Source organism: Bos mutus, chromosome 22 (genome assembly GCF_027580195.1).
Source record: "Bos mutus isolate GX-2022 chromosome 22, NWIPB_WYAK_1.1, whole genome shotgun sequence".
In the NCBI taxonomy this organism is placed as follows: Eukaryota; Metazoa; Chordata; class Mammalia; order Artiodactyla; family Bovidae; genus Bos; species Bos mutus.
Genome location: NC_091638.1, coordinates 68,620,491 through 68,646,156, shown reverse-complemented (window position 1 = coordinate 68,646,156; position 25,666 = coordinate 68,620,491). Strand labels below are relative to the sequence as shown.

The 25,666-nt window shown below is 60.6% G+C and overlaps 1 protein-coding gene across 2 annotated transcripts; it reads right to left on the bottom strand.

Annotated features, from left to right (window-relative positions):
* Positions 1-1,460: 1,460 nt before the first annotated feature.
* Positions 1,461-22,533, bottom strand: ATG2A (autophagy related 2A). 2 transcript variants are annotated; one of them, XM_070358995.1, is made up of 41 exons: positions 22,237-22,533; positions 19,771-19,933; positions 19,502-19,654; positions 19,277-19,379; positions 18,729-18,864; positions 18,285-18,383; positions 17,891-17,987; positions 17,634-17,798; positions 17,390-17,530; positions 16,594-16,831; positions 16,365-16,509; positions 16,171-16,263; positions 15,571-15,729; positions 15,232-15,475; positions 14,789-14,885; positions 14,532-14,688; positions 13,686-13,828; positions 13,476-13,609; positions 13,222-13,379; positions 12,589-12,739; positions 12,261-12,460; positions 12,086-12,166; positions 11,749-11,855; positions 11,560-11,652; positions 9,938-10,044; positions 9,639-9,715; positions 8,771-8,941; positions 8,516-8,642; positions 8,217-8,431; positions 7,470-7,678; positions 7,090-7,225; positions 5,268-5,468; positions 4,951-5,052; positions 4,783-4,867; positions 4,558-4,693; positions 4,400-4,472; positions 4,166-4,248; positions 3,808-3,929; positions 3,512-3,666; positions 2,193-2,345; positions 1,461-2,103 (listed from the first exon to the last, which is right to left on the bottom strand). In XM_070358995.1, the coding sequence occupies exons 1-41, from the start codon at positions 22,405-22,407 to the stop codon at positions 1,867-1,869; spliced, it is 5,817 nt and encodes a 1,938-aa protein (XP_070215096.1). In that variant the 5' UTR covers positions 22,408-22,533; the 3' UTR covers positions 1,461-1,866. The 2 variants fall into 2 exon arrangements, with proteins under 2 accessions (XP_070215096.1, XP_070215097.1); XM_070358996.1 differs by having other exon boundaries at positions 9,938-10,008.
* Between the last annotated feature and the right edge of the window lie 3,133 nt (positions 22,534-25,666).

The following is a 25,666-nucleotide window of genomic DNA, read 5'->3' as shown; positions in this document are numbered from 1 at the left end:
GCAGAAAGGACTCGCTTGGGTCACCCAGGAGTTGCCTCGGGGCCCTTCCTTTCTTCTTAGAAGGGCTGGGCTCGGGAGCATCCAGGGTGGGTGGGCAGAGGGGCTGCAGGGACCTAACCCCACAGGGAAGGCTCTTACCTGGGTGCTGGGCTGGCCCTGCGGCACAAGGAGGAAGTGGGCCCACTCTGGGCCCAGCGCCTTTTGAGCCGTTGGCCCAGCCCCTGGCCGCAGTTAATGATTACCCTGTCGCCTGTCAATACTGATCACAAGTGCAGTTCGAAGGGCATCAAACCCTGGACTGTGCTCGGGCAGGGTGGGGCAGTTCCAGGAAGCATCAGCCTGGGCCCCACCTGCCTCTCCTGGTGGCATCAGATCCCAGCCATCAAAACCCCGCTACCCTGTCACGGCATGGCCCACCGCCCCACGCGACCGTGGGCAGTGAGGACTCTGGGGGTCACTAGGACAAAACTTCTGCCCCGCTCACCTGGGGCCCAGGTCCTCACGGAGGGCCCACCAGGGGCACCAAGCGGGTGGGGGGCTCTGCTGACACCCCAGCAAGGTGAGCATTCTCTACGCCTCTTAACCTGGGCCTCAGTTTCCCCACGGGCCCTCCCATCTCAGCGCAGTGCTCCTGGAGAACAGGATGGGAGGGGCCCATAGAGTAGCACCTCCTTCCTTGTTCCCCAGAGACAAGGTAAGAGGTGGGGGAGGGGGCGGGCGATAGCCATTTCCCCATCCCGAGTGTTTCTGTGCAAAAGTCACTGTCAGGCCCCCTTCCAGCCACAGTGTTGTCCCCAGAACCCCTCCCCCTCCAGGGTGGAGCTGGGACCCTAGGGCAGAGGTTCCAGTCACCTGCAAACCTGCTAAGGAAAGCATGCGTGGCCCCAGAGGACCCAGCCTTCCAGAAATGGCCTTGACTGACCCTCGTGGCCCCTGGGTCGGCTGGGCAGATGACTGGGAGGGGCCTGAGGCTCAGAGACCGAGGGCGAGGCCTCAGGTCACAGGGTCGGGGCCTCAGCCCCGCTGGGGTCCTGCACAGTCCCACCCTTTGCTCTGGTCCAGCGCCCTCCCAGCGCCCCAGGGAGGGCTGGATTGGGCTTTTTGGGGAGGAGCCAAGAAACGTGGTCTGGGTGAGGTGGGCTCCAAGGACCACTCCTCCTCTCCTCTCCACTCAGCGCCCGCCAGGTCACAAGTGGTGCCAGGGTGACAGTCCCCCAGGAGAGGGGCGGGGCCCAGCACATCAACAAGGCAGCGGAGGGGAGGAGCAGAGAGACGGGCAGGTGGCTGGGTTCGAGGCCGGGGGCAGTGGGTGGGGTGGTGGTGGGCGGGGGGCTGTTCACCTGCCGGGTGCGTGAAGAGGGTGTGGCAACCCCTGGTGGTGAGCTGGGCAGTGCTGGGTACAGAGCTGGGGATGGGGTGGTGCAGGTCGAGGCTGGGGCACTGCAGGTACACAGGAGGGGCTGGCGGTGGGCAGTTTATTCCACGTCATGCAGACACTGACCCACACGCTCAAGGAGCTTAAAAATACATTGAGCCACACGGTGTTCGTGCCCCCATCTCCCGCTGAGACACAGAAAGACACTTGGCTGAGTGGGTCCGGGTCCGAGAGCCTCCATTCTGGAACAAGGCAGCGGTGTGGGCCCAGGTGGTGGGGGGGGCGTGGTGTCCTTTCTCCCGGGAGGAAAAGTGCAGAGACAGGGCCGAGGCCCCAGGCAGGGAAGGTCCACTCTCACAGCGGTTGGCAGCGGGTGGGCCTGTCAGGGTCCTTCCTGGTCCGTTTCTGAAGGCCTGGCCCATCCAGCGGGGGGCCGCAGCGCTCAAGTGCCCCTGGGATGGCCGGGCGAGGTGGGGTCCCGGGGCCCGCGCTCAGTCCCGGGCCTCGTCCAGACGCCACTTCAGAGCGTGGTCCTTGTGCGCGTCGGGGAGGATCTGGTTGCGCATCCCTCCCAGCAGGTTGGACGTGGCCTCGGTGGCCAGGATGAGGGGCTTCACCACGGTTGGGGGCAGCTGGCGGATCACGCCCCCCACGGCGCCGGTCAGCCCCTTCTGTTCGTGGCCCCGAGACGCCACCTCGCAGATGGTCTGAGCTGTGTCCAGGATGCCCTGTGGAGGCCGGCGGTCAGTGCGGGAGTCCGTGGAGGGGGTGTGGGTGTGGACGTGGGATGACTGGAAGCGGGGCTGGGCCTCCTTACCTCGCGAACTGTGTCGTAGGCCTTGGCCACGCCCTCCCGGAGGTCAGCCGGCTGCTGGCCCTTCCGCAGCCTCCGCACGGAGCGCTTGTCCTGCAGGGAGCGCGAGATGGGCGCCGCTGGGGACAGGATGTCATACACGGTCTCAGCTGTGGCCTGGGGGCGTGGGGGACAGCAGATGAGGAGACAGGACCAGGAGGGAGCCCACTACCCCCCCACAATCCCTGCCTCCCCCACAGCCACACTGTACTGTACTGCTCCTGGAGTCCTGCCAAGCTCCCAGCCCCCACGTCAGGGGGCTTTCAGGTGACCTCATGCCCCGAGGGGACTCCCCGAACGTCCTCTGGACCCACACCCCTCCTCCTGCCTGTCTGGTGGCGCCACAGATGCAGCCCAAACCCAGTGCCTTGCCCTCCCCAGCTGCTCCTCGTGAGCCCCAGGGGCGGCCCTGACAGAGACCGGGGTTCCCCTCTGCCACCCCCAGCGTCGTTCCCCTCACCCGGCCTCCTCACCTGGCCGGGCCACACCCCAGCTCACTGCCCTGGGAGGGCCTCAGATACCCGCTTATCCCTCCAGCCTCCTCTCAAGAGATCCTGCCTGCCCCTCCCCAACTGCCCCGAGGATTTGCACACTCCCCGCTCACTTCTGAGGATGGACGCACCTGTCCATCCGGCCCCCTCTACTCCAGAACCCAGGGCACTCATCTGCAACTGCTCGCAGGGTAACCCCCGGGCTTCCCGCCGGGCCTGGTGAAGCACCAGGGTCAATCTCTGGTCCATTCAAGAGAACCATCCCCTTCCCCACCTGTCAGGACAGTGCCACGAATGGACGGACACCTGCTGCTGCTGCTAAGTCGCTTCAGTCGTGTCCGACTCTGTGTGACCCCATAGAGGGCAGCCCACCAGGCTCCCCCGTCCCTGGGATTCTCCAGGCAAGAACACTGGAGTGGGTTGCCACTTCCTTCTCCAATGCATGAAAGTGAAAAGTGAAAGTGAAGTCGCTCAGTTGTGTCCAACTCTTTTCGACCCTATGGACTGCAGCCCACCAGGCTCCTCCATCCATGGGATTTTCCAGGCAAGAGTACTGGAGTGGGGTGCCATTGCCGTCTCCGAATGGACACTTAGTGGGCTCTAAAGCTGGGGGCCTGACACTCCCACACAGGAGCCACGGGGGCTCCAGGCCGGTCACTTGGCCTCTTGTCTCTGTGACTGTTCCTCCTAAGATCTCACACGTCCAGACTGCCCACGCTCGGTAGAGCTGAGGAGGGAACTGGGCACCGTGGAGCAGAGCCTCCCCGCCCTGGACGCTGGGGGTCCGATCACCTGGATAGCTTGCACCAGCCGGTTGCTGAGTTCCAAGGCGGCCGAGGCTGTGGACGAGCCGAAGGAGGCAGCGCCGCGCTGCAGCCCCCGCATGAGGCGGCCGTCCTTCCTGTACTGCTCGATGGGCAGCCACAGCAGGTCCCGGAACCCTTGGACTGTGGGGAGGGGGTGGTCAGAGATGCCCGAGGCTGCCCCCACCTACCCTGCTGCGGGAACTCGTCCACTTAACTCCCCAGAGCGGCTTCTAGGCTGCCCGAGTATGGCAGTTTCCAGAGCGCCCAAAGTCAGATACTCACAGAGCTGGACGACTGAGTGCATGGGGCCCACACCCCCCAGCAAGCCCGGCAGCTGGTTCTTGCGGATGTCCTGCAGCCACTCATTGAGCGCGTAGCCCAGCACCTTGTCCACACCCAGGAGCCTGGAACAGGGCGGGGAGAGGAGGGTGGGGCGGACAGAGCCCCTCACTGAGGGGTCACAGGGCCAGAGGGACCCAAGGCACCCCAACACACCCTGCAGCTCCACCCGGCCCTGTATGGAGGGACTGACTGAGCCCATTTCACAGAGAACAAAAGTGAGGTGCCAGAAGGGTGAGGTCTTGGCCAAGGCCCGAGTCAGGAACAGACAGAGGGCCCTGCGAAAGGCCTGCAGGCTCACCCATGCCGGCAGCAGAGCCGCTTTAGCTTCAGCTCTGAACAGTTGAGCTGGGCCAGGCCGATGAGGAGACCTGCGAAAGTGCCCTGCAGAGGGGAGAGGAGCTGGAGTTTACACCCTGGGGCCCAGGGACCGGCCCAGCCCCCCGGAGCCACTAGAGGCTGACAGCGGCCGGTACTGCCTGGCCCCCTGGCCTCCAAAGGCCACGGCAGGACTGGGACCTGACAGCCCACTCACCACCTGGTCCATGGTAACGTGCTTGCCATGGTAATCCAGCCAAATGGGCACTTCAGACGTGAAGCGGAACTCCCTGGGTGGGGAGTGGGGAGAGAGTCCTGAGGTCACTGGCCTGGCCCCCTGAGGCCTGGCCCAGGGTCCCCAGCCCAACGCCCTACCTGAAGTAGATGGGCTGCTGCTCGGTGGGGGAGGTGCCGAGCCTACCGCCTGTGGTCTCCTGGGAGCTGGTGGTCTCCACACCCTCCGGCTGCCCTTCCTGGGGGCCGCTGGGCGGGACCGGGGTCTCAGGGCGAGCTGGAGGGGAGACGGCGGGGACAGACTGGGGGTGGGCCCAGGCATGGTGGTGAGGCGGGGACCCTCCCCTCGCCAGCCCAGTTGCTCACCTTCAGCGGAGGTCTCTGCTGGGACCATGGGGTTGATGCTGGCCGCCAGGGTGGTGAAGAAGTCCCTGAGGAAGAGCAGGGCGTCCTGCGGGGAGTGAGGGGGTCAGACTCAGAGGCCAGTGGGGCAGCAGGCTCAGCTCAGGCTCCGTCCCCACGTGGCCCGCTCACCTGATCCACGTTGAGCCGCAGGGGCAGCAGCGAGACGCGGAGGCAGCACTCGGGGCCCCCCAGGTTGGTCACGGGGGCCACGTGCAGTGCTTTGACCTTGAGCTGAAGGCAGGAGGTGAGCTCTGGGACCCGCTGCGCCTCAGGCCCCCACCCGCCCACCGCTCACCCAGCGGGTCCTGCAGAGGCTGCTCCCTCAGCGAAGCCCGCCTGTGCTCCCACCCTCCCGGATGTGTGTGAGCGCGCGCATGCGTACGCGAGCGTGCCTGCGGGCTCGTGTATGGCCGTGTGCGGCCCGGGGCGGCCCGCGGGGCCCGTACCATGTTGGAGTGGGTGCGCCGCGGCATGCGCTCGCTCGTGTGGAGATACAGGAACTTGTTGATCTGGGAGGAAGCCAGCCGGTCGCGCACCTCCAGCTCCTGCACGATGAACACCTGGCGGGACAGCGGCTGCTCCTCCAGCTCCCGGCCAGGGGCGACAGGGCCTGGCTCCGCTGGGTACGCCTCGTGCTGGAAGCTCACCTGCGGGGCGCACGGCGGCCTGAGCGGGCCACTCCCCGCACTCTCCGCCCCACGTGGCTGTCCTGCCGGCACCGCATGCTCCGCACAGCCTCTGGTGAACCCGCAGGCCCGTTCTCACAGACCTCCCGTCCCCCGAGTGGCACCGGCGCCCCGTCACTCTCGAGGGCAGATCTGGTGCGGTCCTCCCGGCATCTCTCCATCGCCATGGCTGTCAGTCCTGCCTCCTCTACAATCCCTCCAGTCCCTCCACACTGTCACCGCCGCAGCTGCCCCTGGCCCGGGGCTGCCGTTCCCCCTCCCCTGAATACCCCCTGCTCACCCCCTCAAGCCCCTTCTCCTTCCACCCAGAGGGACCTTCGTGAAGTGTTCGCCTGCCCACCCCACGCCTGCAGACTCCTCCCCGAAGCCTTGCTAGGCCTTGCTCTCCCTCCAAGCCCCTCCTCGGCCCTTGCCCTTGATGTGGGGCACCCTGGCCTCTCTGCCCTTGACAGGTCAAAGCCTCCCTCAGCCGCAGGCCCTTGCCGGGCCTTCTCTCCCCATCACTCGGCACTGTCACCAGCTCCCTGGCCCATCTGCAGTCTGCGGAGCACTCACCACCCCCCTGAAGCACTTCCGCCCGAGTTCTCTCAGCACTAGCGCCATTGTGAGCTCGGGGAGTGGGTCTGTGTGGGCTCGCTCTCAGTGAGTGGCCCTTGACCTGCACCATTTCTCAGGCCAGCCTGGCCCGCTCTCTCCCTCATGGACACTCAGTCCAGCAGCCCACCCTGTGGTTCTTTCCGCTGTCCCTCTGGTAAAACCCAGAACCGCCCGTGGTCCTCAGGCCCTATGCAGCCTGCCCGGGGTCGGATCTCCGGCCTCGTCTCCTACCGCTCCCCGCCCTCCTCAGCGGCAGTCTCGCCGGCCTCCTTGCTGGTCCCAGAACATGCAAGGGATGCTCCTGGCTTGTAGCCCTCGCACTGTGCCCTCTGCCTGAAAACCTCCTCCTGGCTCACTTCCTCACACCTTTGTGCAAAACGGCACATTTCCACGAGCACCTTCCAGCCCTCCCCAGTGCTCCCTGAGCCCTCTCTCTGTTCACATTCCCCAAGCACTTATCACATTTGAGTATATGTGTATCTAGTCTTCGGAGGCGGGCATAGCAACCCACTCCAGTATTGTCGCCTGGAGGATCCCATGGACAGAGGAGCCTGTCCACAGAGCTGGACACGACTGAAGTGACTTAGCACACGCGCACGTGTAGTCTTATCAGGCTCCCTCTACTATGACACAAGGGACAGGAAGGCAGGTGTCTGTCTGCTTTGCTCATCGCTGCATCCAGCACTTAGAACAGCATAGCAGCAGCTGACTGAGTGCACGACCCACGGGTTCCGTGGAGTGAAGCGCTAGCTGGGCAGCCGGGAGGGAAGGGCCTGTTCTGGTCCCCCACCCAGTCTGCCTTCTATGCCCAAGCCCCCGGCTCACCTTGCTGACCCCGGTCCCCACCCCCACCTTCTGCACCCAAGCTCCTGGCTCACCTTGCTGACCCCGGTCCCCGCCCAGCCCACCTTCTGCATCCGAGCCCCCACTCACCTTGCTGACCCCGGTCCCCACCCCTGCTTCCTCTGCCCAAGCCCCCGCTCACCTTGCTAAGCTGAATCTCCATAAGGACGTGGTGCTGCCTCCCACTGCCCCCCTGTGCACGCCAGGAGTTCTGGGGCCGGTTGGGGCCGGAGCTGCGAGAAGGGGAACTCCGGGGGCCTGAGAGGCTGACCCTTGCCCTGGGCAGAGGAACAAGGGACGAGTTGACTCAAAGGGAACCCCCTTCCCACGTTCCCTCCGGTCAGAGTCGGGGCCAGAGACCCTCCCCCTGGGAAGTTGGCGGGGCATGGGGAAGAGGAAGCCTTAAGGCCAGAAGATGAGGCTTGGGTTCAAGGTCTCCAGCTGCCGAAGGTCAGAACTGGACCCCAGCCCGGGCCCCATCTCCTGGGGGCCCCACTGCCACCCGCACCCGCTCCTTCTCACCTGTGGCCAGGGTGGGGGCCAAAGTCTCGGCCGCCATAGAGGTGCCAGACGAGGGAGACCTCACGCAGCACCACTCGACTGCTGGGCACGGGGAAGTGGGCAGGTGCCCGCAGCAGGTCCGTGCTGCCCAGTGGCTGCGCAAAGTGCCCGTCCTGCACTACGATGGGGCCTGGGTGCAGCTGCGTCACCACGGGCTCCCCGTCGGCGGGCTGCAGGGGGGACGCCACGTGAGCACAGCAGCTCCCCCGGTCCAGGCCGCTTGTTTCCCCCATCCTCACACCCCTCTCCCCTATTTCACATAAGGGGAGTCTCACGGACCGTGACCTGGAGGGGCCTGAGTGCCCCGTGCTCCTGCCAGCCCTGCCTCCCTGAACTAAGGTCTTGCTTGCGTGTGACAGGGAGCTTGGGCATTCCCAATGGCACCGGGCGGCCGGGAGGCCAGCACCCTCACAGCGAATGGTGCTCCTCCCCCTCCTGCTATCTGCCCTGCTCCTCTCCCTCCCGACCCTCAATGTCCCCACCCCTCTGCCCCAGACTCCATGCCTTGTCACTCCTCTGGACCTTTGTCAACTTCTTCCAAGCCCACAGTGAGGGTTGCCTCCCCAGGGAGCCCTTCTCAGCCCTACCTGTGGTTCCAACCCGCATCCTGGCAGGTGACCACCTCCTGCCTCTCCCACAGTGGGAGTTCTAGGAGGCCCCAAACTGAGCACCCTCTTCCTGGCCCTGCCCAGCCTGCCCACCACACACCAGGATGCCCAGGCCAGGAGCGTCCAGGATGCAGAACTCATCGCTGTCCAAAGTGTCTCCATCCCCCTCATCTTCCTTTTCAGCTTCTTTGGCCCCAGAGCGGGACCCCAAGCTGCCAGTGGGGGCCCCAGCAGCGGGTGAGGGGAGTTGAGCCCCACTCCGTTCTCCAGGGAACAGGTAGACCGACACTGGAGAGGCCTGGAAGAAGGGGCTGCCTGTGGTGGAGAGAGGGGCCGGTTGAGGGCTGCCTGGTGTGGGTGTTGACTGTGTCTGCTGAGCCCACTGCACCCTGACCCCACCTGAGGCCTGCGCCAGCTCCCGCAGGCTGCGCTCGGTGTCCAGGAGGGCGTCCGTCAGGTCCCGCTGGTTGATGAGGGCCGTCTCCACCGGTGGGCACGAGGGCAGGGAGGCGGGGCTTTCTGAGAGCTGGGCCGGGCGGAGGGGCACTGGTGAGCTCGAGTTAGGAGGGAGGGGTGGGCCCCAGGGCCCTGGTGGGGGCCGCAGCAGGGGACAGGCCTGGGCGGAGCTCCGGGAACGGTGGGGCCAGGCCTCACCTGCACCTTCTGGCCGGCGATCTCCGTGGGGCTGGGCGGCCGGGGTGGGGGGTGCAGGTCCCCCGCGCTCGTCAGGTACTGCAGCAGGTTGATCAGCAGGGCACAGGAGTCAGCGCAGCTGTGCACGTGCATTGCATTGTTGGAGCAGCGCAGCTCGAACAGCGGCTGGCTCTGCGGGGCGGGGCCGGGCGGGGGTCAGCCCTGGGGTGGTCAGTCAACAACCCACTGAACATGGGCACACTCAGCCTGAGGGAAAAGGGGCTTCGCCCAGGGCTGTCCGAGGAGGCACAGGGGCTCTTCAGTGCCTCCAGGCTCCCGAGTCCTGCACCACAGCCCGGTGAGCCGGGGCCTGTGGTGGGGGTTTAGTTGCTCAGTTGTGTCCGACTCTTGGCGATCCCATGGACTGTAGTCCACCAGGCTCCTCTGTCGAAGGGGCTTTCCAGGCAAGAATACTGGAGTGGGTTGCCATTTCCTTCTCCAGGCGATTGTCCCCATCCAGGGACTGAACCTGGCTCTCCTGCATTGCAGGCGGATTCTTTACCAACTGAGCCCCAGGCCTAGTGACTGTCTTTTGCAGACAGGGAAATCAGGCCCCCACGGGCTGTCTCCGCAGGTCCTGCTCTTTCTGGGCCACAGCTGCCTTGTGCTGGCAGGGTTCCTACGGAGGGACGTCTGCCGAGGGCCGGACCCTTCCCAGGAGGGTGGCAACCACAGGGGAGGGCTGCCAGGGACTGCGAGCTGAGCCCAGGCCCCGGGGCAGAAGCAAAAGAGACAGCAGGTGGGGGACAGTGACGCCCTGAGGCTCCCTTGCCCAGATACCTGTTCTGGCTCGGGGACCCTGGTAGGCCCTGGGCGCAGCCACACTCACCAGTCTGTCATCGGTGTTCCCCTTCCAGGTTTTTATCACGAGTTCCAGGAGGTCAACATCCAAGACGCAGACGTAATCTGAGGCAGAAGGCAGAAGAGGGCCCTGTTGCCTCCTCCTACCCAGCCCTGGCCCTAGTGGGAGAGTCTAGGGTTTGAGTGGGTGCCGCCCTGGTGTGCGTGCGTGTGTCTGTGGGCACTGAGAACCTGGCCGGCGGCTGGGGGAGGACGTCTGGCCGCTCTGGGGGTGGCCAGGGCCACAGTCCCTCAGAGGGGAGGGAGCCCAGTCTAGGCCCTGCCCACCTCGCCGCAGATCCAGGGTCTCCATCTCACACTTGTCGGACAGGTACAAGGCGGAGTCGTCGAGGATGAACCTGGCGGGGAACAGGGCTGAGAAGGGCCGGGAGCCGCTGCAGGGCCACAGCTCCTAAGAAAGTGGGGCTCACAGAGACAGGCAGAGGGGGCCCTGACAGGGCGTCCCAAGCTGACAAGAAACTAGTGCCGGCCCTTCTCTGGCCTTGGTGTTCTTGTCTGTACAATGGGGAGACCACAGGCCCAGCCAGCAGGCACTCGGGGACACTGGGCAGCATTTCTCTTTCTGCGTATCTGCCAGCTTGTCCATCTCACCTGGATGGAACTCACAGCAGCCCTGGGAGGGAAATGTCCTGCTTTTCCCTACTGCTTTTAAATATATAAGAATAAAGCTAATCTCAGATTCTGAGAATAGAACCTTGGCCCTCCCAATCTGTGGGTTCTGCTTCTGAGGATTCAACCAACTGCGGATCAGAAATATTTTTTTTAAAAATCCATTCTTGGTCAGAGAACCAAAACAAACAAACCAACAAAAACCTAGAAAGTTCCAAAAAGCAAAACCTGTATTTGTTGCATGCTAGCAACTACTTTCACTTTCCACTTTCATGCACTGGAGAAGGAAATGGCAGCCCACTCCAGTGTTCTTCCTGGAGAATCCCAGGGACGGGGGAGCCTGGTGGGCTGCAGTCCATGGGGTCGCACAGAGTCAGACACAACTGGAGCGACTTAGCAGCAGCAGCAGCGACTACTTATGTAGCATTTACACTGTGTTGGGTGTTAAAAGTAATCTAGAGATGACTTAAAGAATATGGGAGGATGTACATGGGATACATGCAAATGTTGCACCCTTTTATATAAATGACTTCAGCCCTGAATTTTGGTGTCACGAGAGGTCCTGGAAGCAATCCCCTGCAGATACTGAGGGATAGCTATCCATCTCCTTCCAGTCTTTTCTGTGAAGACACGGAGATGTATACAAACACACCCCCAAGAATCTTTAAAAATATATGTATGTATGGCTTTATATCTTATTTTTTTCAGTAAATATTATTTGATGGCATTTTTCAATGTTACTCTTAAATTTGACTTTAATGGTTGGGTAGGCCGTCTTTGGGTCAGGAAAATCCACTGGTGGTGGGCATGGCAACCCAATCCAGTGTTTTTGCCTGGAGAATCCCATGGACAGAGGAGCCGGACGGGCCACAGTCCATGGGGTCGCAAAGAGTTGGACACGAATGAAGTGACTGAGCACAAGGCCACGTTTGCTGACTGAGGTCGTAATCTGAGGTCATATAAACTGCTTACAAGTTTTAACTATTTTAAATTATACTATGGAGGCTTTATATTTTACCCTTCTTATCCTTTCTTTTATCCTGAGGACGACCTCCAGAAGTGAGATTATCAGGCAAGAGCTCAAACGCTCTGCCTCAGAGGTCTGACTGCCTCTAGGTAGGGGAAACCTCCTTGACTTCCTCAGAGAGGGATCACTCAGATGCACAGAAAGGCCTGAGGCCTGAGGACACACAGCAGGCATGTGGGACCCTGGGGAAGGGGTAGCTACAGCCGACTTGGGGTGGGATGGATGGGGAGCTTGGGTAGGAGGGGTTGCATACCTGAGCAGGAAGGTAGAGGTGTCCATGACGATGTTGCTGGAGAGGGTGAAGGTCTCAGCAGTGACAAGGACACGTACGGGGAGGTAGAGGGGCCTGGGAGGGAAGGGGTCACATTTGGGCTGGGGCAGGTTCCTTGCCCATGAGAGCCTGGCCCCAGCCCCAGGCCCCCAGGTCCCTGAGCCTGGGTACCTGTAGTCCACGGCACAGGAGAACAGGTGGACGTGTAGGATGGTGATGACCGTTGGAGGCAGGTAGCCCAGCACTGGGTCATCCAGGACATCTAAGAACTCCAATAGCTTTGGGGGCCAGAGGAGAGGTATGTGAGGGTGAGGGAGCTTCTTTCTTCCCAACCCCCCGCCCCAGCCCAGCCCCCTATGTGCTGCCCATCAGCTGTCCACCGCAGCCTGGCCCAGGGGCTCCACCCATGAGCCATCTCCAGTCCAAGGGCAGCTCTGGCGCAGCCCCTGCCCCTCGCACCTGCCTCACCCAGGCCTGGAGACCTGCCCGCTGCACCCTCTTGGCTCACCTGGGAGTGCCAGCTCTGCTCCGGCAGGGCCATGCGGTGGCGCAAGGTGGCCCTGTGCAGCCGCAGGGTCACCAGGAACTCCTGGGGGGCAGGGCAGAGTCAGCACAGGAGCCCCAGGGACCTGGGAGGCAGAGCCCTGACCAAACAGGTGGGCCGGAAGCAGGCGGGCCTGTACCTTGACGTTCCTGTGGGGGTCCAGCTGGATGCGCACCGCGGTGGACAGCATATGGGGGCCCCGGCCCTGGCCTCTGCGGCCCGAGGCTCCTTGCTCAGTTACCCCATCCTCCGATGGGTAGATGGTCCGGGCCAGCTGGGCCGGGGGAGCAAAGGCGGGCAGCTCCAGGCGACCGGGCAGTGGGTAGTCATCCATGGCCGCTGGGGAGGTATCTGGTGAGCTCCCCTGCCCAGTTGGGCACTCCACCCAGGGCACACATCCCTCCCGAGAGACTACCCGTGACCATAGACCCCTGGGACCCATGGCAACTGGCCCCCAGCCCTCACACCTCGGTGGTAGAGTGCTGCCTTCTCCGCTTCCAGGCAGAAGTAGCCAAGTCCCGGCTGGCCTCGGTACTGAGAGACGCTGAAGATGGTTCCTTGTTCCACGTCCAGCACCAGCTCGCCATGGGCGCCTTCCAGCCGCTTCCCACACTCGTCCTGCAGACAGAGCGTGCAGCCTGGCCTCAGAGGCTTTACTCGGCAGCCCCCACGCCCTCGGGGTCAGGGGGCCTCCAGAGCCCTGGTCTGACTAGGATTGGCTCTGGCTGCTCTCCAGACTGCTACAGATCTGGGGCAGCACCCAGAGGAGAAGGGTCACCCTCCCTGTCTACCTCCAAGCATCGGATGGTGCCTGCTCGGACCCCGAGCCTTACCTAACCCTAACCCTGAGTGCCTTACACATGGCAGGTGCTAGTAAGTGGCTGACGGGGCGTGATGGGATGGGTGGGGTGGCATGGGTGGGTCAGGGGAGCAGGTGGCTCCCTAATGGCTGGGCAGGCCACACTCGGACCCAAGTAGGGCTTCTGTTTCGCACATTCCCAACTCGGAGCAGCTCACACAGGTCTGGTTTTCCTGCCGGTGGGGGCTCTGGAGTCGGGGGTCCCTGCCCCTGGGCTGTCGTCACCTCCTCTATGCCTCACCTTGGTCTCACAGTGGGCAGTGATCCGGCCCTTCAGCACCGTCACCAATGCAGAGAAGGTACTCTGGGAGCGAGGGCTCCGGGACTCACGGGCAAGGGGCCGGGGGGCACCTGATGCCCCCACTGAGAAATGGGTGTCCTCGTCGTCCGAGTCCGAGTCTAGGATGAGATCAAGGAGCTGAGTGGCAGGGAGACCCGGAGGTGGGGGAAGGGTCTGCCCCGGCGCCCGGGATGCCACCGGAGCACCCTGCCTACCCAGCTTGAAGGCAGACTTGCACATCTTGAAGCTGTCTTGCCAGAAGCCCGAGGCATCTGGGCAGCCGGCGGGGGGCGCGGCGGGGGCGGGAAGCAGGTCTGCGGGCTCCCACATGAGCAGGTCATTGTTGATCCTGGGAGGACGGTGGGACACGGCGGTGAGGGGGGCCCGGCCAGGCCCTGGCCACCCCGCCCCGCCCACACCATCACCTGTTGTAGAGGCTCTCGTAGGCCTCCTTGCTGGGCAGGAAGATATGGGCGGCGGGCAGGATCACTTCTAGGCTACAGCGGGACAGCGCCAGGGCCCGGGTCTGAAAGGTCCTCATCTCCTCAGGGTCTCCAGGGATCACCATCTTGAGGGGGAGGGGCGCGAGTGGGGAGAGCAGGGAAGGGGATGCGAGAGAGGTCAGGGCCTGCTGCCGGACTCAGAATCTGCTTCCTGAACTCCAACCATCATTCACATGAGCCTCCTCTGCTGGGATGTATGACAGCCGTCTTGTCTGGTCTGAAGGACTGACTGCATGTGAACCCTGCTCCAAGGGGCCTCATTTATGTTACCTCCTCTATCCTCATGGCAGGCCCTATGGGAGGGGTTGTTACACCCACTCTCCAGAAGGAGAAGCTCATCTGTTGTTCACTTTCTAGGAAGTTGGACAATCCCGAGATGACACAGCCACGGAGGGGCAGAGCCTGGATTTGAACCTAAACCGTTTGGACCAGAGGCTAGGCGCTTAACTGCCTCTCACTCAACCCTCAGCACCTTCAGAGAATAGGATCCCAAGGCCCAAGTGTCCACTGCTGAGAAATGGCTGATGGGACGGGGTCATAACCGTCCCCATCAAGGCCCGTGGCCCAGGGCACTGCCCTCGCCACGGCCCCCACTCTCGGGCCCCACAAGCTGTGGTGTTTCTGATTCTTCACTGACCAGAGACAATGGAAGACATGAAATTCTCACTGGTGCTGAGTCACATGTTATCTGGCCCTGCAGGTGGTCTTATCCCCCTGGCCCACAGCCACTAAGTGGCTCCCAAGAGACTCAGAAGGCCTGGACCTCACCTCTTCCGTCTCGTACATGGTCCTTTTGGAGGAGAAGGGCGAGGGCTCGGGCTCCCGAAGGTCGCACAGGTTCTCAGCCGACAGCTCCAGATCCTCTCCCTTCTCCGGGGCCACTTCCCACGGTGCGTTGAGCTGGGGGTTCAGGGTCACCACTACCCTGCCACGGCACAGGCCTGTCACTGGCCTGCAGGGCCTCCCGCTGCCCTCGGTAGCAAAGCCCTCCTCTCCTGTCTGCTCCTTCCAGAGCCCTGACTTACTGGGGCAGGAAGTACTTGTGCCCAGGGCTCTTGGGATCCAGAGCTTTGGAGACCCGCAGGCAGGGGATGGGCGGCTTCTCTCCATCTTCATAGGTGACTGGAGGGGATAGGGAGGGGTGGGGGTCGTCACTGCCACCTTTCCCCATCTCTTCCTCAACACCAGGTGGGTCAGTGGGGGCCTGGAGCCCTGCCCACGACAACTGTGTTTTATTGTTTATGGACCTGTGCCCTCCCTTGCACCCACAGTCTGCAACAACCCTGGGGTAAACAGTCCACTCTGCCCACTGAGCAGAGAAGCCCGGGGAACGGGCGGTGAGGGCGCCTCACTAAGCAGATGAGGCCTGGAGCCCACTCATGACCCAGCCCCTTCTGGGGCCCCAAGCCCACCTCTCCCAGAGGCCTCAGCCCCCTGCCCAAGGGGTTGTCTCCTGGGGCAGTCTTACCATGCAGGTCAGAGCAGGTAAGTTCCAGGCGGGTGGGGGCTGGGGGACCAGGCCCACTGCTCAACTCTGACCGGAACTGGGGCTCAGTCAGCTCCAGTCTCAGCTGCTCAGCTCGCACGGCCCGGCCCGCCCAGGGGTCCCGCTCAGGCCGCAGGTCAGCGATAGGGAAGCGCAGCTGCAGTGTGGCCCGGGGTGCTGAGAGCCGCACCAGCGTGTGCTGCTCGGCTGCTAGTGGGGGCTCTGTCTGCGGGGCGGGGAGAATCAGAGCTGAGGCCACCCCCCACCACCCCAGGAGCAGGAGGATCCTGCCCCGTTCCCCACCCGGGTTGGGCCTCTCACCAGCAGGCCCGCAGGCAGCTCAGGAGGGGGTGTGGTGGCCAGGTGCAGCAGGGCAGCGAGCCGGTCCAGGGCCCCCAGTTCCACATCCGCCTGGAAGTCGGCCAGGTCCAGGGCCAGTTCTGAGTGACAATGGCAGGCAGGTGGGCGCCGGGGCCGGCTCTGAGGGGGAGGGTGCTCAGGTCAGCGAGTGCTGTGTGGCGGGGGATGTGAGGGCAGGATGGGCAGGGGTCCTCTGAGCGAAAACAGGAAGAATACAGAGCCCTCCCAAGTTGTGAGGAGATGAGCTTGGGGAAGGGAGACCCAGGAGGGGAGCAGGGCGTCATGGCCTGCTCGAAGCAGACAACCACGCCGCCCAGAACCTACCACCCACCCCCAGCCCTACGAGCTGGCAGGGCTTTGCCATGAACCAGGAGAGGGGCTGAGAGGATGGCACGCACGTGGCCCAGAGATATTTCAGGGCTCCGGGGTTGGGGATGTACTCTGGATGGAGCACAAGGAATGGGGTAGAGGGGGGAGCAGGGAGGCACCAGGGGAGGCTGGTGGGGGCAACACCCACAGCAAACAGCCAAGGGCCCCCAGGCCTGGAGTCGGCCGGGTTACCTTGGGCACCCGGCGCAGGGTCTGTGTGTGGCGCAGGTGGGCGCAGGGCTGAGCCGAGGCCTGGGATCGCAGGCTGTTGGGGAAGCTCAGGATCTGGGCAGGGACGGGGAAGACGGCGGGGTCAGGCTGAGCCCCTGCGCCCACCCTCACCTCCGGGCCCGGCCGCACCGCACGCACAGGCTGTCAGCCCTCACCTCTGCGTACTCAGGCTCCAAGGCGCCCCTGGGCCACAGGCACTCCAGCACCTCCAGCTGCCCGAAGTGCACTTCTGTGCTGGTGGCCCGCCGGCCCCTGCTTGTCTGCAGCTCCCAGGACAGCTGCACGGCGGCACCCGTTAGCCTACGGAGAAGAAGCTGGGCGTCAGAAGCGGGGACTTCAGGGGCTCGGGGGTCCCCTCACGCTCAGGCCACCCTGGGCTTGTACCGGACGTGGCTGCAAGGACAGGCCCTCTGGAAGCGCGGTCGCAGACGGTGCAAGTCATGGGAGCCGAAGGACCCATCCACGGTGGCATCAAATTCGGCAAAAAAGTGGGTAGTGAGGTCAGGGGGTCCAGAAGACGGGGCAGATGTCTGAAGCAAGGTCAGGGTCACACCCCCCAAGGTCATCTTCAGCAGCGAGTCTGGGCGCAGGGTGTTCGAGGGGGGCACCGGGGCTGTCCTGCCTGAGAGGACAAAGGCTTCACCAGAGGCTCCCCAGAGCTCGTGGGGACCCCAGGTCAAGTGACAGTCAGACACTTCGGCTCGGGGCTGGGAGAAGCCTCGGCCGAGGTGAGCCCTGACTCCGACCGGGAGCTTGGCCAGGCAGGCGTGACACGAAGCCTCGTTATGTCAGACACTGAGTCCAGGCTCGATTCAACCTGCTCAAGGAAACTGGACAAACTGGAGGTGATAAAGCACTTACCCAGTACCTGACACATATAAACTCTCAAACATACAGCCTGCTGGGGTCAGGTCTTATCCCTCACGAGAAGAGAAACTGAGTCTCCAAGAGTTTAAGTACTTGGGCCAATGTCACTGACTCTACCGCCTGAGCCCCCAGGGAATCCCCCGGTGTCACTGCCTCTGAAATCCAGGCTCTGTCCGTCACTTTGCCACCTCCCCTGAGCGTTCCCCCAGAAGCAGGTCACCAACGGTGGACCCCCAGGCCTCCTGCACGCACGTTAGCAACGTGACCCAACACCGCGCCTTCCTCCAGCTCTCCCGGACCTGGGAGGACTCACCGGTAGGGGGGGCTTGAGCAGAGAGCCGGCGGGAGGCTGTGGTACTGTGCACAGAGGAGCCCAGGTCTACGTCGGAGAGCGAGAGCTCGGACACGGCTGAGGCCACACTGCTTGTGAGGCCCGCCATGGAGAAGAAGAGGTCTGTGAGCCAGAGGAAGGGGTCTCAGAGACGGCCGGGCTTGGCCCCCCGAGCCCTGTACCCACACCAGACTCCGTCAATTGCCAGGTCTAGCCCCACACCCACCAGTGCTCTCCAGGTTGACAAGGGGGTTCGAAAGGGGGTCTGGGCTGAGGGGCTCAGTCCCAGTCCCCGCCTGCAGCTGCTGGTTCAGATCCTGTTCAATCAGCCACAGGTCTTCAGCACCGAGCGGGCGGCTCTTGTTCAGCTTGTCCACCAGGCTCTCGGGGTCTGCCGGGGAGGACATAGCCTTGTGTCAGTCCCATCTGCCGGCCCCTTCCCAGCCATCCTCCCCCACCCCCCGGACTACCCAGACACCTCACCTGCAAGGCTCACAGCGCTGAGCAGTTCCTGAAGCTGCTGGAGCTGCCGTGGGGTCAGGAGCAGGTGCAGGGAGCCCAGCTGTCCACACACCTCCAGCTGGGGGAGTAGCGAGCAACCATGGAGCCCACGCCAGCCGCTGCGGCCACCCACCTGCTCTTACCCTGAGGAGGCAGCCTGCCAGCCACCAGGCTGAGCTTGGCCACCAACTAGCTGTGCGACCCTGGCCCCAGCTTGACCACTCTGAGCCTCTGTATCCCTGTTTCCCCAGTTGCCTTGAAGGCAATGAGCTCCCCCCTTCCAATGACCTAGCTCTGTCCCAGGGAATACCAGCTCTGCTGAGAAGGACGCTGAAATGGGGTATACTTCCTTGTCCCCAGAGGTCTGGGGACCCACCTTGGGGCCTGGGAAGGCCTCATTCTGCTTCAGTTTCACTGTCAGCTCCAGGCACCCTGAGCAGCTGCCAATCTGCAAAGGTGGCTCTGGGGGTCCTTCCTGGGAGACGAGATATAGGAGAGGAGGGATCGAAAAGATGCAGTCAAGGTGGCAGTAGTGGTAAAGAATCCGCCTGCCGATGCAGGAGACGCAAGAGACGTGGGTTCAATCCCTGGGTCGGGAAGATCCCCTGGAGGAGGAAATGGCCACCTGCTCCAGTATTCTTGCCTGGAAAATTCCATGGACAGAGGAGCCTGGCTGGCTACAGTCTAAGGGACGGCAAAGCGTCGGACATGACGGAGCGTGCACACGGTCAGAAGGGGTGGAGAAGGGCAGGTGGGTCCAGGGCCAGCAAGGACAGGGATTCGAAGGAGAGAGAGACCGTGAGGACCAGAGTCGGCCCACCTGCTGGGGGAGCTCCTCGAAGTGCAGGCGGACCCCCGCCAGCTGCAGCAGCTTGTGGAGGAAGGCAGGAGGCTGGTGCACATCCACCGGGGGCGCCTGGCTTGGGTCTCGCACCGCCTCATCGCAGTACTCCAGTCTGGGGAGTGGAGGATCAGAGAGTGCCTGGGCCACCATGAGCTGGAGTCCCCCGCCACGCATCATATTCTAGAAGTCTGGGGTCAGTGACATCTGGCCTGCTGAGCTACCGCATCGCAGCCAGGCCATCCTGGAACTCCACGGCCAGCCAGCTCTTGCTCCTCAGACCCTCAGCATGTGACCTGATCCTGAGGGCCCAGCACCCTGGCCCTGCACCACCCGGCCTCTGGACACCACTCCAGGCTCCCAGCACAGTCCACCTCCCTCTGCGACGACCACAGCCCAAGCCCACTCAGACTTGCCCTGATACCTCCTAGGAGCCTGGGATGGGGAGGCAGGCAGGGCCAGGGCCATTCAGCAGCCCCTCGCGCCCCTCCCGATTCACAGAGCCCACCTGCTCGGCCTGCCCTTACCTCTGCACGTGGGCCTCCACCGCCACGCCACGCTCCCCAGTGCCCGGCGAGTGCTCCACCCTCACGACAGTATCCAAGAAGGTCACCTTGATCCTCCGCAGTACTGAGGGGTGGAGAGGGGGGTCTCAGGTCAGGCAGAGTGGTGAAGACCAGACAGTTTCCCTGTCAGGCAGCAGGGTGCTGCCTGAGGTCCTTGCGCTAAGGGCCGTGGAAGGGCCTACTCACCAGTCTCGATGGTCTGGGCGAACATCTCCAGTCCTTCCAGGGGCTGCGGTGGCTCAGAGGGCTCAGGCAGCCCGTCCCGCAGGCACTCCTGAGCCAGCTGCATGCTGGTGGTCATGCACGAGGCCCAGCTCTGTGAGTCGCCAGTCCCCGGCCCTGCAGGTAGGAAGAGGGTCTCAGGGCAGGCGGGCCCAGTCAGACCCTGGGTGCCCAGGCCCGCTCCCACTGTCTGCTCCCCTCCCCGCCCCGCCTGAGCTTCACCCGGCTCTGACCTGGGCCCTGGCGGGGTTGCAAGGTGAGCTGGAGGCCTGACACGTGCACAGTGCAGTGGTCGGTGAGCAGGGCAGCCCAGGGCACGGCCACTTCAATGGAGCCCACGAAGCCTTCCACCAGCTCCAGTGGCGACTCCATAGACTCCAGTACCTCATTCACAGACTGGGAGCAAACAGGAGACAAAGTCAGCTCAGGGAACTCCCAAACCCAGCTGTCTCCCTGCTACTGCACTCCTCACCAGGCCGCTCCACCTTGGAGAGTGCTCTTGCTCTCCCATCCCGCCACGTGCTACTTACAAAGTCCTACCTCTGCTCAACTGACCCCTACTCTTGGCTGCCCTGTTACTGTACAGTTCAACACGCCCAGTCTTTCAAACCTGAGGACGGGGGAGCTGAAGGAGGAAGAGGAGGGAGCCAGGCAGAGAGGATGGAAGGGAGGGTTCCAGGCATGGGAACAGCACGTGCAAAGGCCCAGCCGAGACTGCAGCAGCCCACATTCACCTGGACAAGCATGGGGTTTAAGGGGAGTGTCCGGGAAAGGCAGGCAGGGGCTGACCTGAGCTGGAGGGGGACCCCAACTCCACCTGGTGTAGCTGCACCTCTCTCTGAAGCACAAGGCTAGAGCCTCCTGTTACAAATAGAGGGACAGCCCCCTGCACCAGTCTGGAAGCTCCCCGGCGGCAGGAGCCCACCTGCCTTCTTAGTGTGATTCTAGGCACTGTGGTGCCACCCAGAGAGGGCCTCAGTAAACCTCTGTTGGATCCATGAATAAAATACACGGCAGAACCAGAAGGTCCACAGAGATCAAGTGCAAATTCCTTACCCAGAGATCCACAGATGGGGAACCTTGAGCCCTAAACAGAAGGGACTCGCCTAGTCACTCAGTGCATTCTGGGAACTGAGACTGAGACCCAGGTTTTTCTCTTTCTGCTATCGCAGGGTCCCCAGGGACCAGGCTTCTCTGGAGGTCCACAAGGTAGGGGCTGCAGGCCTAGCAGCTTGGAGAAGGGTGGGCATATTGGGAAAGAACTTGCATTCCACCAGGGGTCAACCCCTCCCTGGAGGCCAGGAAGGAAAGTAGCCTAGCTAGGAGTCAATTCACTCCCCAACCAGAGGGCAGGGCAGGTGGGAGTGTAGAAAGACGCAGTCTACAGGTTTGGGCCAGCCTAAGAGGCTGAGGTTAGAGGTCAGAAAAGGTCTTCTGCACAGGGATTCACAGCTAAGAAATGTCACCAACTCTGGGCCTGGGGGTCTCCTATGCTCCACATTTGCTCAGGAAGGCCTGGTCTACCGTAAAGCCCAACTCTTCTCGCCCAGACTATACTGAGGTGAGGCACACTGTCTGCTCCCCTAGAAAACTGAGAAGCCCCTGTCCTCATCGGGGCTTCCCTGATGGCTCATTTAGTAAAGAATCCACCTGTAATTCGGGAGACCCAGGTTCAATGGCACCCACTCCAGTATTCTTGCCTGGGAAATCCCATGGACAGAGCAGCCTGGCAGGCTACGGGGGAGGGGGCGGTTCACGGGGTCTCAAAGAGTAGTATACAGCTTAGCGACTAAACCACCAACTACCACCTGTCCCCTTGCCCACCCCTGTCACTCTGGACTTGAGGGCTGATCCAGTGCCAGCCCTGGTCTTTCGCCTCTACAGGGAGGCGCCTTTGCAACTTCCCAGGTCAGCTGTACCCTGAGTCACAGCTCTTTACCGCCCCCAGCCTCAGGGCTCTGACCCAGACCTCATTCCTCTCTGCTTGCCCAGAATCTCTCTCCTCTCTGCCTCAGGCCAGACCTCTCCACCTTTCCTCCAGGGCTTTCCTCTAGGTGATGCTACATACTGATGCCCAAGCCCCTCCCCAAACACCCATTTGGTCCATCCCACTCTCCCCAAAGCAGGAAGTAGGCAGCAGAGGCAGTCACACAAAGTGTTGATCAACAAGGGTGCTGACGCGGTTGTTGACATCCATATCCGGAGATGAACACCACCCACTGAGCCTGGGACGAGGGGTCAGGAGGTCAGGGCACCTTTCCCACAGGTGCCCACAGCAGGGTCCTGGACCCCTTCCAGACTTCCCCAACCAGCTGTATGTCCCAACTCTGCCACTTCCCTGGCCTGGTCCCACCAGAGCCCTCTAGTTCCTGCAATCCCTCCTCACCTTCTCCTTAGCCCCTTGACAACACCCTCAACTCTGGCCCCCAATTTGATACGCTTATCCTGGCATTCTCCAGAGAAGTGACATCCGGCTCTCCAGCCTCAGTTTCTCTTCCTGCGAAGAAGAGGCAGGGACCCCTTCCCGTCTAGCTTCTGGCTCTGGACACGGCTGGCTGGGGTCCCTCTGACCCCTGGAAAGGGCCGGACGCCCAAGGCCTCTCCACTCCGGTGCCTGGTCCCTTAGGTCGACCCTTTCGCAGGCAGCCTCAGGCCGCTGAGCTCCCCGAGTCTGACCCTTCCCAGGTTCGGATCCTCACCCAGATCTCCAGATGTATATCCCGCAGGGCAACGCTGCCCTTGTACAGATCCAGGCTAAGCTGGTCCAGGCTGAGGTGCTCCTGGAAGAAGTGACCCAAGTAGTGGTGCAGCAAGTAGCGGCAAACCCGCTCTTTCACACAGTTCGACCACGGCCACAGCCATCGTGACATCTCGGGGACCGCCGGGCCCGGGCCGCTTCCACTCGCCTCTTGCCAGCGTTCCCCGTCCGGTTGCGCTGTTCACTAGAGCCCCCGGCTCACCCCGCCGCTTCTCTTAGTGCCAGGCCGCACCTCCGGACGCCCGACCACGCCCCCCACGCTCACTGCCATTGGTCACTGCAAAGGGCGAGGCCTACTGATTGGCTGCGGGGGCGGAGCCTTCAGGCGCGAAAAAGGGACTGGGTTCCCAGTACGATATAGAGCTCCAGATACTGATTTACGCTTGCGTATAAATTCTGTGTGGGTGGACCTTTAACCTCTCCTACGGGCTCCGGGAAGGCTGTAGCCTGAGGTGCCAGCCCTTCAAAGGAATGCGCATGTGCCGACTCTTCCAATTGGTACTTGAGGTGGTTGTGGAGGATTTAAAGGGACAGTGTCCCATTAAACTTAGTAAAAGCTTTCTAGAGGACCACTTGGTGTCAGAGCCCCAGCACTCATCTCTAGAAACAATTAACTGAAAACATTTGCATTTTGAGCATTACTTTGCTAGCGTGTGAGATGCTTTTGAACTGTGGTGTTGGAGAAGACTCTGGAGGGTCCCTTGGACTGCAAGGAGATAAAGCCAGTCAATCCTAAAAGAAATCAGTCCTGAATATTCATTGGAATATTAAAAGAGAAGAAGAACTAAAGCGCCTCTTGATGAAAGTGAAAGAGGAGAGTGAAAAAGTTGGCTTAAAACTCAACATTCAGAAAACTAAGATCATGGCATCTGGTCCCTTCATGGCAAACAAATGGGGAAAAAATGGAAACAGTGGCTGACTTTATTTTGGGGGCTCCAAAATCACTGCAAATGGTGACTGCAGCCATGAAATTAAAAGACGCTTGCTCCTTGGAAGAAAAGTTATGACCAACCTTGACAGCATATTAAAAAGCAGAGACATTACTTTGCCAACAAAGGTCTGTCTAGTCAAACCTATGGTTTTTCCAGTAGTCATGTATGGATGTGAGAGTTGGACTATAAAGAAAGCTGAGCGCTGAAGAATTGATGCTTTTGAGCTGTGGTGTTCAAGAAGACTCTTGAGAGTCCCTTGAACTGCAAGGAGATCCAAGCAGTCCATCCTAAAGGAAATCAGTCCTGAACATTCAGTGGAAGGACTGATGCTGAAGCTGAAACTCCAATACTTTGGCCATCTGATGTGCAGAACTGACTCATTGGAAAAGACCCTGATGCTGGGAAAGATTGAAGGCGGGAGGAGAAGAGGACGACAGAAGATGAGATGATTGAACGGCATCACCGGCTTGATGGACATGTGTTTGAACAAGCTCCGGGAGTTGGTGACGGACAGGGAGGCCTGGTGTGCTGCAGTCCATGGGGTCGCAGAGAGTAGGGTACGACTGAGCAACTGAACTGAAGTGATTTGCATTTTGCAAAACACTTAACCTTTCTCTATCTCGTTCAACCCTCACAGCAACCCTCTAATGTAGAGACTATTGTAACCATTTTATAGAAAAGGAAACAGATTTATAAAGGTTGCTATGAGCCCATAATGAAGAAGGTCTCACCTGGAATGCTTGAGAGGAGATTAATGCATCTTCCCTTCTCTTTGTACTTGGTCAGGCCTCCAGCCTCTCTCCCTATGAGAATAATAATAACTTTTAATATCTCTTATCCTAAAATCCAATAAAGAATGGATTCTAACCCCCTTGAGCAGGGGTTTATTATTTTGTACAGCCCTTGAACCAAGAATGGTTTTTACATATTAGAATAGTTGGAAATAATCAAAAGAAGAATAAGATTTCATGACCTAAATAGCGTATGAAATTCACATGTGTCCACAAATAAAGTTTTAGTGGAAGATATCTATGCTCATGTGATTATGTACTCTAGGGCTGCTTTCTTTTTAAAAATTTTAACGAATTTGGCTGCGTAGCTGCAGCACGTGGGATCCTCCTTGTGTCATACAGCCCATGGATTCTCTATACGCAGTGCAAGCTTAGTTGCTCCTCAGCATGTGGGATCTTAGTTCCCTGACCAGGGATCGAACTTGTGTCCCCTGCATTGCAAGGCAGATTCTTAGCCACTGGACTAGCAGGAAACTCCTTGGGACTGCTTTCTTGCTACAGCAGAGTTGAGTACTTGAGACAGAGCCCTACAAAGCCTAAAATATTTATTTTCTGGCCCTTTACAGAACAATTTGCCCACTCTTGCCTTACAGGTTTGGTCACACAAGATCCCTTACATCATGATGACTTAAGAGATACTCACAGGTAATTATAATCCCATTTTAGCCTTACAAGAGAGATGAACTCTACTGAAATCTAAAACCAAAAGTTGGCCTGAAGCCGAAAGTTCAGGGATCTGGATTCCAATTCCAGCTCTGTGTGGCCTCAGGCAAGTCACTGCTCCTATTGATGAGACTGTTTAATCCCTTTAACCTGGGTTTGGGTTAGACAGCTCAGTACCTGAAGAGTCTGAAGAACAGCCTCTGAGAGAATTGTTAGAAACACAAGGCAGGCCCCATTCTAGGAGGCCAGCTAATAAGATGCTGCTCAGAAGATGCTTGTGGAATGAATTAAGAGGTCTGCCTGACCCCCATGTTAGGCCAGGAGCAGGGCTGTGTTCATCAAGTGTTTATTAAATTAATAATAAAAATAACAGGGCTTCCCTGGTGGTCTAGTGGCTAAGAATCTGCCTGCCAATGCAGAGGACAGGGGTTTGTTGACTTGAAAAATAGCCAGAACCTAAAAATCGAGGTCCTCCCCTGGACAGCAAGGAGATCAAACCAGTAAATCCTAAAGGACATCAACCCTGAATATTCATTGGAAGGACTGGTGCTGAAGCTGAAGCACCAATACTTTGGCCACCTGATGTGAAGACCCAACTCATTGGAAAAGACACTGATGCTGGGAAAGATTGAAGGCAAAAGGAGAAGGAATCGACAGAGGATGAGATGGCTGGATGGCATCACTGACTCAATGGACATGAGTTTGAGCAGACTCAGATAGAGTGATGGACAGAGAAGCCTGGCGTGCTGCAGTCCATGGGGTCACTAAGAGTTGGACACGATTTAGAGACTAGACAACAACAAAAATTGCGAGTCATGTTTTATCTGGGAGACAGCATTTCAGGTGACCCTGAGAGAGCTGTTTTGAGGAGTTTGGGTGGGGAATCAGGTTAAACAGAAGTTTGCAACAAAGGGCAGATAGTCTGGACATCAAAAGTATTTTTGTGAATTAGAGAAGACCAGAGTTCCCAAGTTAAGGAGTTAAG

Excerpts from the sequence above, each read along its gene's own strand:
- ATG2A (XM_070358995.1), bottom strand. The coding sequence starts at position 22,407 with ATGTCACGATGGCTGTGGCCGTGGTCGAACTGTGTGAAAGAGCGGGTT. Across the intron at positions 19,655-19,770 it reads GCAACCCCGCCAGGGCCCAG|GGCCGGGGACTGGCGACTCA; the intron begins GTCAGAGCCGGG and ends TCCTACCTGCAG. Across the intron at positions 14,689-14,788 it reads CACAAGTACTTCCTGCCCCA|GGTAGTGGTGACCCTGAACC; the intron begins GTAAGTCAGGGC and ends GTGCCGTGGCAG.